The sequence below is a fragment of the Primulina eburnea genome, chromosome 5 (assembly GCF_022965805.1).
Source record: "Primulina eburnea isolate SZY01 chromosome 5, ASM2296580v1, whole genome shotgun sequence".
NCBI classification, from domain to species: domain Eukaryota; kingdom Viridiplantae; phylum Streptophyta; class Magnoliopsida; order Lamiales; family Gesneriaceae; genus Primulina; species Primulina eburnea.
The window spans coordinates 765,291-779,487 of record NC_133105.1 but is presented as its reverse complement, the minus strand read 5'-3'; the positions used below and the strand labels follow the sequence as shown (position 1 = coordinate 779,487).

At 36.3% G+C, this 14,197-nt stretch overlaps 3 protein-coding genes across 7 annotated transcripts; 1 reads left to right on the top strand and 2 right to left on the bottom strand.

The window, feature by feature from the left end:
- Positions 1 to 2,064: 2,064 nt before the first annotated feature.
- On the bottom strand, positions 2,065 to 3,780 carry LOC140832017 (uncharacterized). Its single transcript, XM_073195768.1, has 2 exons — positions 3,413 to 3,780; positions 2,065 to 2,392 (listed from the first exon to the last, which is right to left on the bottom strand). The coding sequence occupies exons 1-2, from the start codon at positions 3,755 to 3,757 to the stop codon at positions 2,210 to 2,212; spliced, it is 528 nt and encodes a 175-aa protein (XP_073051869.1). The 5' UTR covers positions 3,758 to 3,780; the 3' UTR covers positions 2,065 to 2,209.
- A 382-nt stretch (positions 3,781 to 4,162) lies between these two features.
- On the bottom strand, positions 4,163 to 7,329 carry LOC140832016 (exocyst complex component EXO70A1-like). 2 transcript variants are annotated; one of them, XM_073195766.1, is made up of 2 exons: positions 7,104 to 7,329; positions 4,163 to 6,961 (listed from the first exon to the last, which is right to left on the bottom strand). In XM_073195766.1, the coding sequence occupies exon 2, from the start codon at positions 6,743 to 6,745 to the stop codon at positions 4,727 to 4,729; it is 2,019 nt and encodes a 672-aa protein (XP_073051867.1). In that variant the 5' UTR covers positions 6,746 to 6,961; positions 7,104 to 7,329; the 3' UTR covers positions 4,163 to 4,726. The 2 variants fall into 2 exon arrangements, with proteins under 2 accessions (XP_073051867.1, XP_073051868.1); XM_073195767.1 differs by having other exon boundaries at positions 4,163 to 6,867.
- A 3,000-nt stretch (positions 7,330 to 10,329) lies between these two features.
- On the top strand, positions 10,330 to 13,680 carry LOC140832014 (serine/arginine-rich splicing factor RSZ22A-like). 4 transcript variants are annotated; one of them, XR_012117999.1, is made up of 8 exons: positions 10,330 to 10,467; positions 10,750 to 10,853; positions 11,284 to 11,372; positions 11,509 to 11,737; positions 11,832 to 11,942; positions 12,537 to 12,716; positions 12,881 to 13,086; positions 13,322 to 13,680. XR_012117999.1 is itself a non-coding variant. In XM_073195764.1 (6 exons), exons 2-6 carry the CDS (start codon positions 10,765 to 10,767, stop codon positions 12,577 to 12,579), a joined length of 561 nt encoding a protein of 186 aa, XP_073051865.1. In that variant the 5' UTR covers positions 10,330 to 10,467; positions 10,750 to 10,764; the 3' UTR covers positions 12,580 to 12,875. The 4 variants fall into 4 exon arrangements, 2 of the variants coding, with proteins under 2 accessions (XP_073051865.1, XP_073051866.1); XR_012117998.1 differs by having other exon boundaries at positions 12,881 to 13,680; XM_073195764.1 differs by lacking the exons at positions 12,881 to 13,086; positions 13,322 to 13,680 and having other exon boundaries at positions 12,537 to 12,875.
- The last annotated feature ends 517 nt before the right edge of the window (positions 13,681 to 14,197 follow it).

The window sequence follows — 14,197 nt, the reverse complement described above, 5'->3', positions numbered from 1 at the left end:
TTAACTAGATGTGTTAAAAAATTCTATTGTAGTAAAATTTATCATTTAGCTAGCCTCCTTTTAAATTTTAAAAAACATCGCTTCAGGTGCAAATATATCTTCTGAAATTGATTTTCAATATTTTAATTATCTTGGCACGAGATATAAACGTGAATGTATTATAAATTTTATGTTTGGTAAGTTTTTGTGACTGGATAATTTCTTTCCGCATCTAATTTTGTATTGAAAATAATATCACTATGGAAAAGAGATATTTTGGGGAATATTATTTGATTCATCTGGAAGACCAAAAATAGTTATAATAAAAGCTTGTTACTATTTTTTTAAGAAAAAATTATAGATTAAACACATAATGTTATTTTAAAGGGTAGTATTTAATTATCGGAGTTTAATAACATAGTATTATTATTATAATTTGAGTATTATCTCAAATGATATAACAATTTTTTAATAATATTTAAAATTTAAACTTATATAATTATATCAAGTCCACCAAAACTCCAACCACCACCGTCTCGAAGCAATAGAGCAAGAAACCAACCCCCGGAGATACTGCCGACAAGCCCACTTTTATAAGAAGAAGTACTTTCGACAATCTTTCATCTCTCTCAACAACAAAAAATACTCGCGTCTCACCAAATCCTACACTTCGGCCATCCACATTTTCGAGCAAAACCGCTATTCTACCCGCTACAAAAAAAAATGATTTTCCAAATACTAATTTTCAGGACGTGCACCCAGAAAATTGGGTTCCCCGTATACTATACCTGTGAATAGCGTAAAGAAGAGATTCATATATGTCAAGAAGCAAGATATCAGAGCTTGTGCTGCAATGACAAAGGAACAATTCGGGAGCCCGCCTGAGAAAGTTGAGGTTTCCAACTCATATGACGTAGCACAACCTGAACAATATCCGAGTTCAAGAATCATCCATCAATGAAGCCAAAGAAGAGGCCATTCAAGTTGGGAGCAGTAACGAAAACAAGGCTGATGTTTTGGTGCATGTGGATCCGGACCCGATCAGTAACGCAAATACCAAAGCAGAGAATGATAAAGATGTAAATCTTACGAATGATAAACAAGATATAACTCTCGCTGTCAAGACAGAAGTTAGAGAAGACATATCATAGGTGCCAGAAACCGTCAACATTGTCAACAACATTAATCAAGAATTTTCAGACACGCACAATATAAATGTAGTTAACAGCAGTAAAACTCTTGAATATTTAGCGGCGTACCCCACTTCAGGAGTTGAAGAGATGAACAAAGAACCGGCAAAAACAGTAGTGTCTGATAAGAAGGAAGCAATGGGAACCGAAAGTCAAGTTCATGAGACGAAGGAAACAGAAGCTCAAGAAGCGGGTCGGCAGCCAGAGAACCGGGGGTTTGCCCGTACTGCGACCGTATGGTGCAAGCTATGGACGTTCAGAGCCAGTTGCGATTGTGCTTCGTGCCGCTTTATTTCAGGACCAAGCGCAGATTATACTGCCCCATTTGCTCCAGGCGATTGGTTACCCTATGAATATCGATACTACTTGTGTTTGTATATAAATTATTTACTCGATCTCGATACTTGTTTGACATATTGAATCAGAAATTGGAATATTCAGGCTTTCATTTTTGGTGTGTTCGTTTTTCCAACGTTTTCTGATCACACCCGTGTTAGAAAATTAGTTGATTCAATGTCTGACCATGCATGAAGAGTGGGCTGTACCTCCTACCCCTGTATTAAATTTAATGTTGGATTTGTGCTAATGGAAAAATAATCTTTCTTCAAAAACATAAAAAAAAAATTAATATATTAATATGTGTGATGTATACCAATCCAACAAATTGTTCATCCATTAGGTTCTAATGAATAGATGTCTTGGATTGCATGATCTAGCTGGGTTGGTTGTACCAGTTATAAAAAACTTGCAATTTTGTCCTCAAAATATACTAGATCGCTTCTTTAGAAGCATTTCAACTCCACTCCATTTCTCTAGCTGAATTTTTTGTGTCGATGCGCATCTCATGACATGTTTTAGGTTTATTTTCTCTTGCATCAAGGCATCGAGGTGGTGATGAATGCTTTCTTTAATTGTATCCTTGATTGAATCGTAAGAACGAGATACAAATAAAAGCTTATAGCATCTCCCATAGTTTGCATTTAAGAACAAAATTGCCATCAATTGATGTTAAAGCAGCAAAAATGGCACTTGAATGGATGTCATTTACAGAGTTTAAGCTTCTTGAAAAATGAGGAAACATATGATTTAGGATAGGGTTTTGTTGCAAGACATGTGGGAATGTTCTCGGGATGCTCCATCCACAACTTATGAGCGACACCACCGGCTTCTAGCTTCTCTGATAAATTTCGAATTTGTGTTTCGCCCTTCACCTCGAGAGTTACCTTCATCATAGCAACCAAAGTTGTCAGCATATTCCCAAACCATATCGTATAAACTGACTTCTAGGGTCCCCCTTAGCTTGACATACAGAAATAGATAACTGGCATCTATGGTAGACACACACCATATATTACTTTTCTTATGTCACTATGTGAATTAAAAAGAATATAGCCCTTGGCTACAACCACAGATAATTATATATGACGAAAACAGCAAAACAAAAGCAATCCAACACAATAATTTGAGGCAGTTGACTATTAAGACATGCCGACTAAACAAAGAACGAGACCAAGAAGACAATTTTAAATCCTCCCATGTTCTCAATCAACTCCAGCAATGACCGGAGGGCGGTAGGACAGTATCGACACATCAATATAGGTATACAAGGTGGTAACTCGAGCTCATGAAGCTTGCAATAGCTTAATTACACTTCATTTGGTGGAGGGAGACATTAAGGGACATCTATGTTGGCTCCCTTGCACCATCTTTTATGATTGTTAGACTCGAAGGGATGCATGTTAATTCTAGCAAGGAAAAACAATAAGAAACTCACTTTATTAAGCATATTTTTTTCCTTGAAGCGTTTATTTCAACACAAAGTGGAAGCAGCTTTCCATTTGTGTATGATAAACAATAAAGTTTTACCTTTTTTTGGGAGATAAGCTGTTGCTCAAGGACTATGAGTTGTTTGTGTTTCTTAATTTAAGCTATTTTTATAAAGTTTTCAACTGCAGCCACCACAAACTTGGATATTTGTCATCTAAAGATAACTTTTTGCTGTTTACCAAAAATGTGTAATTAAAAGAATTACAGTTACATATACACTTCAAACTACATCCATGAATTACAGATAAATAAATAACGGCCCCAAAAACTTGTCTTTCTTAGCAATTCAACTTGAGAACTTAATGAATCCAACGATAATTTGAATATACGGAATTCGTAAGAAGATGTATTAAAGCTTGGGCTACCAAAAAAATTAACAGGCAAAAAAAAAACAAGCAGGGATAGAATTTGCTAACCTTGTGCATCGAATCAATGTTGGGAGGGGAACAGTATAGAAGAGTATCCGGATCATCTTTATGAGCCCAGATAGCGGCGACGGAAGCGTGGCAGCCCTGAGTTACAATACTCCCCAGCGGCCAACTGTCGATTAGGTCCCTCCGTAGCACCACGTACTGAACAACCATCTCCGCCGCCGAGCTCCCTGAATCTTGACCATTGTTGTTGGAGTCTGCTGCTACTTTCGTGGCGGTGGACGATTCCATTCGCGCTGAGGTGCGTAGGAAGATGGAGGTACCTGGCGTGACCCTAGCGGGTCGGATCCTAAAACCGAGGGTGAATTGGGGCAAGAACACGGAACTCATTTGACAGAGGCGCTGTATTGGTTCTAAAAATTTAATAACTTTTGTATAATTTTAAATTTTCGAGGTACTCGATATAAATTTTTATATATTTTATAAAAATTTAATGATATTCATATTAAATTTTTATATAGTTTTTAAAAGTTGAAAAATTAAATGACAGAAACTCCAGCAGGTCGGTTAGTGAACACATTATATTTTGATACAACTAATAAAAAATCATTTTTTTTATCGCTCTACACGCTGGGTGACTCATCATCTCCATTTTCACAAGTCGCCTCACATATATAATTTTTTATTTTTTTAAAAAATAATTGGTTAGACATATTTTTCAATTAATTTATATCGTATAAAAAAATATATTATTTATTTTGAGTTTGAACTCGTATAGAAGAATTCTTTGAAAAATAAGAAGGTAAACAAAACAAATTAAATATTTAGGTAAAAATAAAGACTGCCTATGCGATAGGTGGTGTGTGGCTGTTCCAGGACACCGGAAACAATAGAAACCAACCTAGTTCCAATAACACTTCTATTCTGAATTCTTACAGTTAATGTACCTTTCTACCTGTTCTTGTCCAAGAAACATGAAAAACTTCTGAACATCACATCAAACTAATCCCAAATAATTGGCTGCTAGAAAATTAAAGGGAACTTCTGCTGCTGCTTAAATAGAGATTGAACAGGGAATGAATATATGTTATGAATAAATAGTTTATAATTAATTTTAAACAGATCGAAGTCTTCGAGATGGCAGGTTCATCCGGCTGAAGAAAGGGTCTTCCGGAAGTTCAAATGACATTCACCTCATCAGAATTCTTGTCACCAACCTAGGAACGATTCCCATCGCCTGTGTTATTATATCTGAATGGGATTTGTGGACACGGTACTCAAATAGCCGATATATACACACAGTTGTAGATCATGGACTGATTCGAACGATCTTGATGCATGGTTCTCCCAAATAGGCCATCACTTCACAGTTGGGGGAGTTTGATACTGATCCACAGCTCCATTATTAAATTTCCCACTCGGCTGCCTCACTTTAAAACTGAATTGCTTCATTGGCTTTGGATGGAACAGAGATTCGAACATTTTCTCTAAAGACTGAGCCGTATATTTGGCGTATTTGCTTGCACTTTGGTCTTGTTCAACCAACGGGCCATAATTCTGCATGTAGCTGCGATAAACTGGTACAATTGTCTGAATAATAACCTGGCATGTTCTCTCCCGCAAATCTTTTTCTGAAATAACCCAGTTGGACTGCTTTTTATACATGTTGTCAAACGCTTCATTAAAAGCCTTTAACCTCTGTTTTACAAGATTCCGAGCCGTTGCACGCCCACCAGAAAAAAGAATCAGACCTTCCCGGCTTAAGAGAGCTGGAAGTTTTCCCCAGCTCTCACGAAAAAATGTAGTCGAATAGTACTCCTTGTACTGCTCGTGTTCTCTTAACCAAGAATCTCCAAGAAGAGCACCAAGTTTCGTGCCTTTAAGATACTTATAGACATGCCAGTGATTGTTCATCAAGAATAAATAAGATGAAACAGCGTCTTCATAACCTTTGGACCATGTTTCCAAGTTCAGTTCGATGGCCTTAACCAAATTCAAAAGCTCGTCTGTGAGGATTCTCTCTTGGAATTTTTCATGCCTCCAACTTCTTTCAATGACTAGAACTTGCGTAAGAATTGGCTTATATTCATCCCCAAGAAGCTTATTGCAGTAGTCAGTGATAAAAGTCACCACTCTTGGAATACTACAATCCACAGGAGGTGGCGTGTGCTTCTGCAGTTCAACTTGAATCGAAAGCTCCCAGAAAATCTCAGAGGCGCCTTCTATCACCCTCTTGATTAGATCCCGAGTTAGATTTTGGATCTCCGCACAGGCTGCTCCACCAAAGAGACGGTTGAAATCCAATCTTAGTTTATTTAAGGATGCAAAAACTTCCAGCAATTTCAAAAGTTTGATAGGATCCTTCTTACTCTCGGCGACTGTTTTACCAAACTGAAGGAAAGCAAGAATCCCGGCCTGGGAAGCTATTCTTGCAAAACACGACTTCCACACATCCAATCCCATCCTCTCAAACACATCATTGCAAAGTTTGTACTCAGATTCGAAGAGGTGCTTCATGGCAAACTCCAAATGCCTACCCCACTGAGCTATGTATATCTCTATGCTTGCCACATCATTGAACTCAGACACAGATATTTCAAGGTAATCTAGATTTAGTGCTTGCAGACTCGCACGTACATTTGAGCTACGGACCTCAACATAGATGGATATACACTTGTCAAGCCTGTCATTTAAAATCAATCTCCCCAAAATAGCCTGCAACTTCTGGATAACAGCAACAGGCAAAGGTGATGGAGCAATGCAGGCCTGTTCGCCTGCCATGGTTGGAGAGGACATAGGCAATGGAATGCTATTCTCAATTAAAAGGCGCCTAAACTCATTTTGCAATCTATCCAATGAGACTTCAAGAAGGCCCCCATCAAGATGGCCCTTTTCTTCACCCGCCTCAAGTTCCCGTAGACTGTTAAGTGCCTTTTTTAAACCCGAAATAAATCTTTCATCAGCCACCCTGTGATCCTCCAGATACTCCACGATATCAGCCAACCACTGAATTGCCATCCCACAATTCTCCCCCAAGAACCTCAATGCCTCTTCAAGCCGTTTAAGCACACCAAGATACCCCGGAAGATCATATTGGGGATCGGATAACGATTTCTCAAGCCCATGAATGGCATCAAAAACCTTAAGAACAGCAGCAGCAGGGACCACGGCTCGATTTATATGACCACTAACAGCACCAAGGGCATCTCTTTGAGCCCTTATCGGTCGAATCGCCAGTTCCAAAGCAGGCAGTCTTTGGCTAATCTCGTTCAATCTTGGCCCAGCTTCTTCTAAAGACAACCCCAAAGCCTTGGATTTCTCTACACTGGCTTTTAGCAACTTCCTAGCAGATACCAAATTTTCATTGCCTTTATCCATCAGTGCCAATCAACTCACAAACAGCTCTATCCAATTTCAAATATTTACTCGATCATATTCTGCACCGACAGGTAAAAGACTAATTTTTTTGGCACCTTTTCCACTTATTTCTCGCTCTTTAACTGGGAATCAAACGAAACAAGAAAAAATTAATCTGGGTTCCTGTATAACTCAACTTCCATTCTTTTCCTTTACCAGACTCCAACAAATCTTGACCTAAAAACACAAAATCAGTAATAAAGCCCACCACGTGAACTCAAAACCGTAAAAATCAACACTTTACTCTAAAAATACAACTTAAATATCATCTGCTGCTTAATGGGCCAAAAATACAGTAAAAAATGATAGACAAACTCACTTGGAATCTTCATGACGGATTGCCAATCAGAGGTCGGCGCAGCTCCACAGCACAGCAGACACGATCCAAAAATGTAATGAAACAACAAGACTCTGTAAAGAGAGAGAAGGAATCCTCTTAATCGAGAGCTGATACGTGAGAAGGGTTTTGGCTCACCGGTCTTTGCTGAAAGTCCAATGGATCGTGCGCCAACACAGTAAACTACTCTTTTTCAACTTTGTTTAAATTATTAATAATGGACCTCTTCTTTTTCACCGCTTTTTAGTTTTGTCTTTCTCTATCTTTCTGGGAAAAACTTGTGTGAGACGGTCTCACGGATCATATTTATGAGATGGATCTTTTATTTGGGTCACCCATTAAAAAGTATTATTTTTTATGCTAAGAGTATTATTTTTTATTGTGAATATAGGTAGAGTTGACCCGTCTCACAGATTATGATCCGTGAGACGGTCTCGCATGAGACTCACTCATCTTTTTATGTTTAGACAATGTGCAGCTGTATAAACCATAATAATGGTCGTAAAAGAATGTAAGGATTCGATTGCTTGATCCGATTTTACAAGCAATTAGTCCTTGTGGCAAAATTTATTTTCTAGAAACACGTTTTTGTTTTATTTCTTTAAAAAAAACCATGGATCAAAAAATAAATTTTGCCATAATTAATAAATGCTTGTTAATATAACAATCCCCGTATTTATGGACCCGGATCACCTATTATGTAGAGCATCTTGCTGTACACACATTGAATTTTTTTTATTTTTTTTCACTTTTTTCCTTCTCTTTTTCTATTTTATTTTCCTCTATTTTTTCGATCTTCCACAAACATTAGCAGACAATTTTATATGAAATAATATAAACATTTTAATTTTTTATGTTAAATTAATAATTTTGCAATTAAAAATTACTATATTAAATTTTTACATGTGAAAACCGTATCATTTTTTTTCAAATTTGATGAGTATTGTTAATTTTTTTTTCCAATAAACAAAATTTTCAACAATATAAAACTATTAACATGTTAATGCTTAAATTAAAATTTAGGACATTTTCATCATGCAATATCAAAAACTAAAATTCAACACCACATTTCCATCAAAAATCAATAATTCATACATTTTGAAACTTCATTTCAACTAACAATGTTAATCGGTTATTCTTTAAATAAAAAACTACTAAAGAGCATGACTGGATATAACTCTATTGAAATCAATGGTTTCAAGAGAATGGGGAGGATGATCAAATTGTGCCTACATTATGTAAGAATAAATATTATAAAATCAATTTTACCATATAAGAATTAATATTTTTTGGCTTAAAATTTTTATCCACTAAAAAATTTCTAGATATCATTAAAGTTCATATCATTAATAATTCAGTGAAATTGAATTGATTTCCAGTTGTTTGAAGACATGCATGAGATACCGGAGGTGCTGAACAAGATATGGGTAATTTATCGTGTGTTCCGATGTCTTACAATGATCGTAAAACTAGAAAATTTTTATTTCAAAAAAGTATTAACATTAGTTAATTTATCTCGTCTCTCAAATTTGTTTTTATTCGTTTTGCTTGAAGTTCTACCCAACTCTTCAACCTTCTTAACTTTTTTACACCATTTCTTTTCTTGGATATTTTTGCTTGTATCATAGAAGGTCCTATCGATGATGTCTTGACACCACTATTGTTGTCTTGGCTCACTTCAGTCAAACACATTTCCATGATTTGCTTGGTTAGATCACATACCGAATTATGCACCAAATATTCAACCCAAAACTTTCAAGACTCGTCTAGACTATCAAATTCCATACCAATTTTAGGCTTGAATTCGATATTTGAATTGTGTGGATAATGTGTGTGGAAGAGAGAAAAAAATGGAGGAAAAACAAATTAGGAAAAGGGAGGGAAAAAAGTGAAAAAAAAAAAGAATTTAAAATAATAAAAAAAATTCAATGTGTGCACAGCACAGTAGGTGATCCGGGTCCTGTGTTTAAATGTGGCTATTTACGTTTAATCTTTTTTCATTAGCTAAATTTACATTCAACAATGAGTTATTTCACATCTTCTTTATTTATTATTTATAATATGAATTCTGTTGAATAAAAACATTCATCTGTGTAAAAACAATACAGACGACCAAAGATTAGAGTAGAAAAGGAAAAAAGAAAAGTGAAGAATGAAACAAGTAAACAAGAGTGATCTTGTTAGGACTGATGCAAATTTTTTTTTAAAAAAATGATAAGGAGACAGAAGATTTTTTAAGAGCAAGAAAAGGATCTCAATATGGTAACCATCAAGTAATGGAGGGTTACGAACAAATATCAATTTGACTGAGTAAAATTTAGATGTATTATTGCAAAGGACTCCCCACTCATTTACCTCTCGGCAAATGTGATTCAACAACCATACTTTCTCTTATTTTGTTTTATATTTTAGAATGATATTCGGGATAGATCGGTATATCTAGTCAGTTGGAAGTAGGATACATGATTTAATTGTGAAATTATGGTAACGATAAACTAAACTCCATTTGAAATGAGAAGTTTCAATTTTTGGCTTGTTTTTTTTGAAAGTGGTCGGAATATTATTTCATATGGACAAACTGTAGCATTTTTTTTTTACGATGAAGCCGGCTTGAGTATGTAAGAATCCATATGTATGACTTTGATTTTTATTTTTTGGTGGAAAGCTATTAGATTCATTTTATATTGTTTCATTTGACACTAATGTTTTTTTTTTTACTGTTAAGAAGAAAATTTATATTTCATACATTTAGCGGGGCGGACCCGATCCATCTTACAATTATAATTAAGACGTTCAATTACACCGACTTTTTACTTATTTCTAAAATAAAAGATATTATTAATAATTATAAAGAATGACACGGTCGCAATTAAAATATTGTTTGACTAATAGTTAGCTGTTTGGCACTGCACCTCAAAGGGTGACAATTATATTGGAATTTTGGTATTTATATTCCCAAACTAGGTATATTATTATGATAAATAAGTTTTAGTAAAGCAAATGTAGTTATTAAACGGATTAAATGTATCGGTATTGCCATATTTTTCATTTTTTATTTTTATTAATGAAATAAATTAAAAATGTCCAAATCCAAAGCATAAAAATGATAAATATCCACCGAAGTGGGCCTTGTTTTCTGGAGGCCCAAATGTACGCACAACTAGAGAAATTATTGTGTCCAGAATCAAAGCAGGGCTTAAATGGTAATTTTACATTTGTGCACCCGTTGTAGTGAATGAGATGTTCTATAAAGATACCCGCTGCCCTTACCCGTTTGTCTTTATAATCAGTCTCTGGTGCCGCTAGGGTTTTCCCAAATACGATCGAGGTTTCAGGTTTTTCTCTCGTAAGATTCCGCTATTTCATTGTACTGGATAATTTCTGTCACAGACTGTCTTTTCCTAGGTTCAAGATTTTTCCACAAGGAAATCCTGCGATTTTTTCACCTTTTTTTCCCCGAGTTTGTTAAATGATTACCCGGTTGTCTTCGGATGTTTATTTATTTATTGGGAAAATTGACTTTTCTAGCGCACAAATCAAAGATCTTTTTTGGGTATTAGTCATCAATGTTTTTCCCCCGTTAAAGTTATGTTCAGATGGTGATCATATGTATTTTTGAGTTGGCCAGGAACTTTGATCCCAGATGTCGAGGGTTTATGTTGGAAATTTGGACCCGCGCGTATCTGAACGTGAACTTGAGGACGAATTTCGTGTATTTGGTGTTATCAGGAGGTAAAAACATCGAGTATTTTACTTGCTCTAAAGTCGTTTGTGTTACTTTGGATGTGGTGTTTTGCATTCTCAAGTGGTTTTTGGTGGCTAACGGCTTATGATTTGCAGTTAGGATAACTCATATAATGGTTTCGAATGATGAGTTATAATGGAGTGTTCTGATTTTTGTTGCTGGAGATTGCTCTAGTGAAATATTTATTATGAACATCTTTTCAATCATGGACAAATATTTTGACCCAGATACATATGGCCAAAGAAGTCAAGTGTATGGTTTGACTCAGCTACAGGTGTCCAGCATGGAGTCCTACTCACGCTCTGAGTCATGCATTCACTTGCATGCACGATATCTTCTTAAAGTTGTGCCTTTATGTATATTTATTATGACTGGAAGAACTTACTGTTTTCTTATGTATTTGATTTTTTTTTGCAGTGTGTGGGTTGCAAGGAGGCCTCCTGGCTATGCTTTCATCGATTTTGACGATCGAAGGGATGCCCAAGATGCCATTAGGGAGCTTGATGGTGAGATTTTCGTAGTTATCTCTTCTAAATGTAGTTATCTCCATAAAAAGTTGAGAAGTTTCGCAGGTTTTACTTTTTCCAAATTTCCAGTTGGTCCTCGTTCTGATCTGGCGATTATGTTCTTGTTCCCGAATAGGTAAAAATGGTTGGAGAGTTGAGCTTTCACACAACTCAAAAACTGGCGGCGGTGGCGGCGGTGGCGGTGGCCGTGGTGGGGGTCGTGGTCGTTCTGGATCTGATTTGAAATGCTATGAATGTGGCGAGCCTGGCCATTTTGCCCGTGAGTGCAGGAATCAAGGAGGTTCTGGAAGACGTAGGAGTCGTAGCCCTCCTAGGTATCGCCGGAGCCCAAGTTATGGTAAAAGGTATGATAGGGCGATTTAGATGCGACGTTAAGAGTAAAGCCAATATGGTCACTATTAATTTTAAACCTGTTGTTTGCCTGTTTTGGTGGGTCAGGAGCTACAGTCCCCGTGGTCGCACTTCTCGACGTCGCAGCTTGTCTCCCAGGGGTCGCAGCCTCAGCAAGTCTCCATATCGTGGACGAGACGAGGTGCCATATGCCAACGGGTGAGATCATAAGTTTCCCTTATGTGATATCTTCTCATATGCATCTCTTATCTTTTAAGTTTTGTGGAGAATTTACTTTTTATTTACCATTCTAACATAGTATTGAGCGAACATCTAATTTTTTTTATATATCAGATGTTGCTTGTGTTAAGATTTTCTCTCGATGTTTCTGTTTTATCGCATTTTGATACACATAAAAATGAAATGTACATCACGTATTACATGCGCCCTAATAGTATCTTTGTAAACTGCAGGATATTTTACAAAAAAATATTTGGACTTGATTACCATATTTCCGCTCTCCATACTGCAGGATATATTTTTCAAAAAATATTTAGTCTTAATGACCATATTTCTGCTCTCCATTTTCCAATGTGCTTTCTTGCTCTTGAATGCTCCTGGCTGAGAAGGTGTTGTTTGTTTTAGCTCTTTTGAGCAAACTCACTATGAGAATTGAAGATTGTCGTTGATGCATTGGTGTTCTGGTTATCATATGGGCTTTAGTATTTTGTGTGAGTTATACTTTTTTATTTTTTGTTGTCACATTAGTCGATATTTACTAATTTTGGTTTTATTGGATTATGATTTATGCAGAAATGGCATCAGGGAAAGGCGCAGGAGTAGGAGCAGGAGTTGAACTTGGATTAGTTAATAGTACTTGTATGTCTATGCAGGAGAATATCCATTGTGTGTTTAGTGCTTGGACTTATTAAGGCCTGTGTAAGTGGGGAGACGCCTACTCAGATTTGGTTGATTTTCTTTACTACTTCAGTAGTAAGTTTGTCACTTTATCCGTTGTTGCCATCTATCTTATGAGCTTTAACTTTGGAACATTCTCATTTATCTTTTGATCTCATGGATCAATATCAGTAGCTGATTTACTTTTAGAACTTCTCATAGTACTTGCTAAAAATCCATGTTTTGTTTTTGTCATCGAGGTGTTTACGTGCATCTGCCCTTTCTTGTGGTTTCGACCTTCACCGCAGTGCTGTGGGATCTTCAATTCGAAATATTGTTTATCCCAGCTTGCTACTTTCTAGATGCTTCTTTTGATTGCATGTCTGCGGCTGTGATGCTTCTCTCAAATAATTATCGTATTTGATTAGATTTAAGGATGAAGAGCGGCTTCACACTCATCTCGAAGGTAATTAATTTATTAAATGGAAGTTGTGATTCGACTTACTGCGTTTAGCATTTTTTGGATTTTCCTTTTCAAATGGGGGCTATGGCTTTACGGAGCGAATGTCTACCTTAAAGGGCTCCATATTTTGAGTTAATAAACAAAACCTTGGACCTCATCTATTGCTGTCAGTTGCTTAGAGTGACAATAATCTGACCAGTCTTTTCCCCTTGTGGAAATTTTTATTGAAACTATGAAGTTGGGCCTGAAGTTGGCGTCAATTTGGATCACTTTTTCCAGAAGTTAATAAGAAAAAAAGTTATCCGTTCTAGCATCCCATCGATCCTGCCTTGTCTTGAAGTCTGGCTGCGTTAGTGAGAATGACGCTATAGATCCTTCATGCCTTTCAAAAGGTGGTACAGAAGCTGACGAAGTCTATTTATGTGCTTTTTGTTTGTTTGTGACCAGTCCTTGCTCTGATTTTCTGCTGATAATATGGTTTAATTGGTGGCGGAACCTCTGCTGAACGAAGTATTGAATGTAGAATTTGTACGCATTATATATGCATGCACATGTATTACTCATTATATATTTATACTGAAAAATGATTCTGATAAATCCATGTAAAAGTTGACATATAAATATTTCGTGCACTTCGTGTTCTGCTCCTATGATCTCTCAAGACACTATCCACGATCAAATGACGCCAAAACGTCCAAGTTTTATTATGTGTAGTTAACGATATAACATTATTGCTGATTACGATTTGAATAGACACTTGGCTTGATATAGCTTTTGAATTGCTAAATAGTGTATGTTTGTCAGCGGTTCAGTTATGAATGAATATGTGGCAAACATCCATCCAGCGAAGTAAAACGACGCTGGTTATTTTGATTTTTATGTTTGAAAGTCATGATATAAATAAATCACCAACTTATATTAAAAATACAAGGGCTCGAAAACCCAACCAACTCGTGGGTCGAAACTCCGAAATCCCCATCAAGAACATGTAAAAAAAGCGAGCTTCCTGAATGTATATCATTTTTTATCCATTTCCAAGTCTGCCATCAACTTAGGCAACTTGTTTCTCTTCTTCTGCTGATATTTTGAATAAGAATACCCAACACCACCGGCT

What these genes read in the sequence shown, in the direction of transcription:
- LOC140832016 (XM_073195766.1), bottom strand. Translation starts at nt 6,745, where the DNA reads ATGGATAAAGGCAATGAAAATTTGGTATCTGCTAGGAAGTTGCTAAAA.
- LOC140832014 (XM_073195764.1), top strand. Translation starts at nt 10,765, where the DNA reads ATGTCGAGGGTTTATGTTGGAAATTTGGACCCGCGCGTATCTGAACGT. An exon ending in AGCCCAAGTTATGGTAAAAG is followed by an intron (nt 11,738 to 11,831) that starts GTATGATAGGGC and finishes TTGGTGGGTCAG; the next exon opens with GAGCTACAGTCCCCGTGGTC. An exon ending in GAGGTGCCATATGCCAACGG is followed by an intron (nt 11,943 to 12,536) that starts GTGAGATCATAA and finishes TGATTTATGCAG; the next exon opens with AAATGGCATCAGGGAAAGGC.
- LOC140832017 (XM_073195768.1), bottom strand. Translation starts at nt 3,757, where the DNA reads ATGAGTTCCGTGTTCTTGCCCCAATTCACCCTCGGTTTTAGGATCCGA. An exon ending in ACATTGATTCGATGCACAAG is followed by an intron (nt 2,393 to 3,412) that starts GTTAGCAAATTC and finishes GCTATGATGAAG; the next exon opens with GTAACTCTCGAGGTGAAGGG.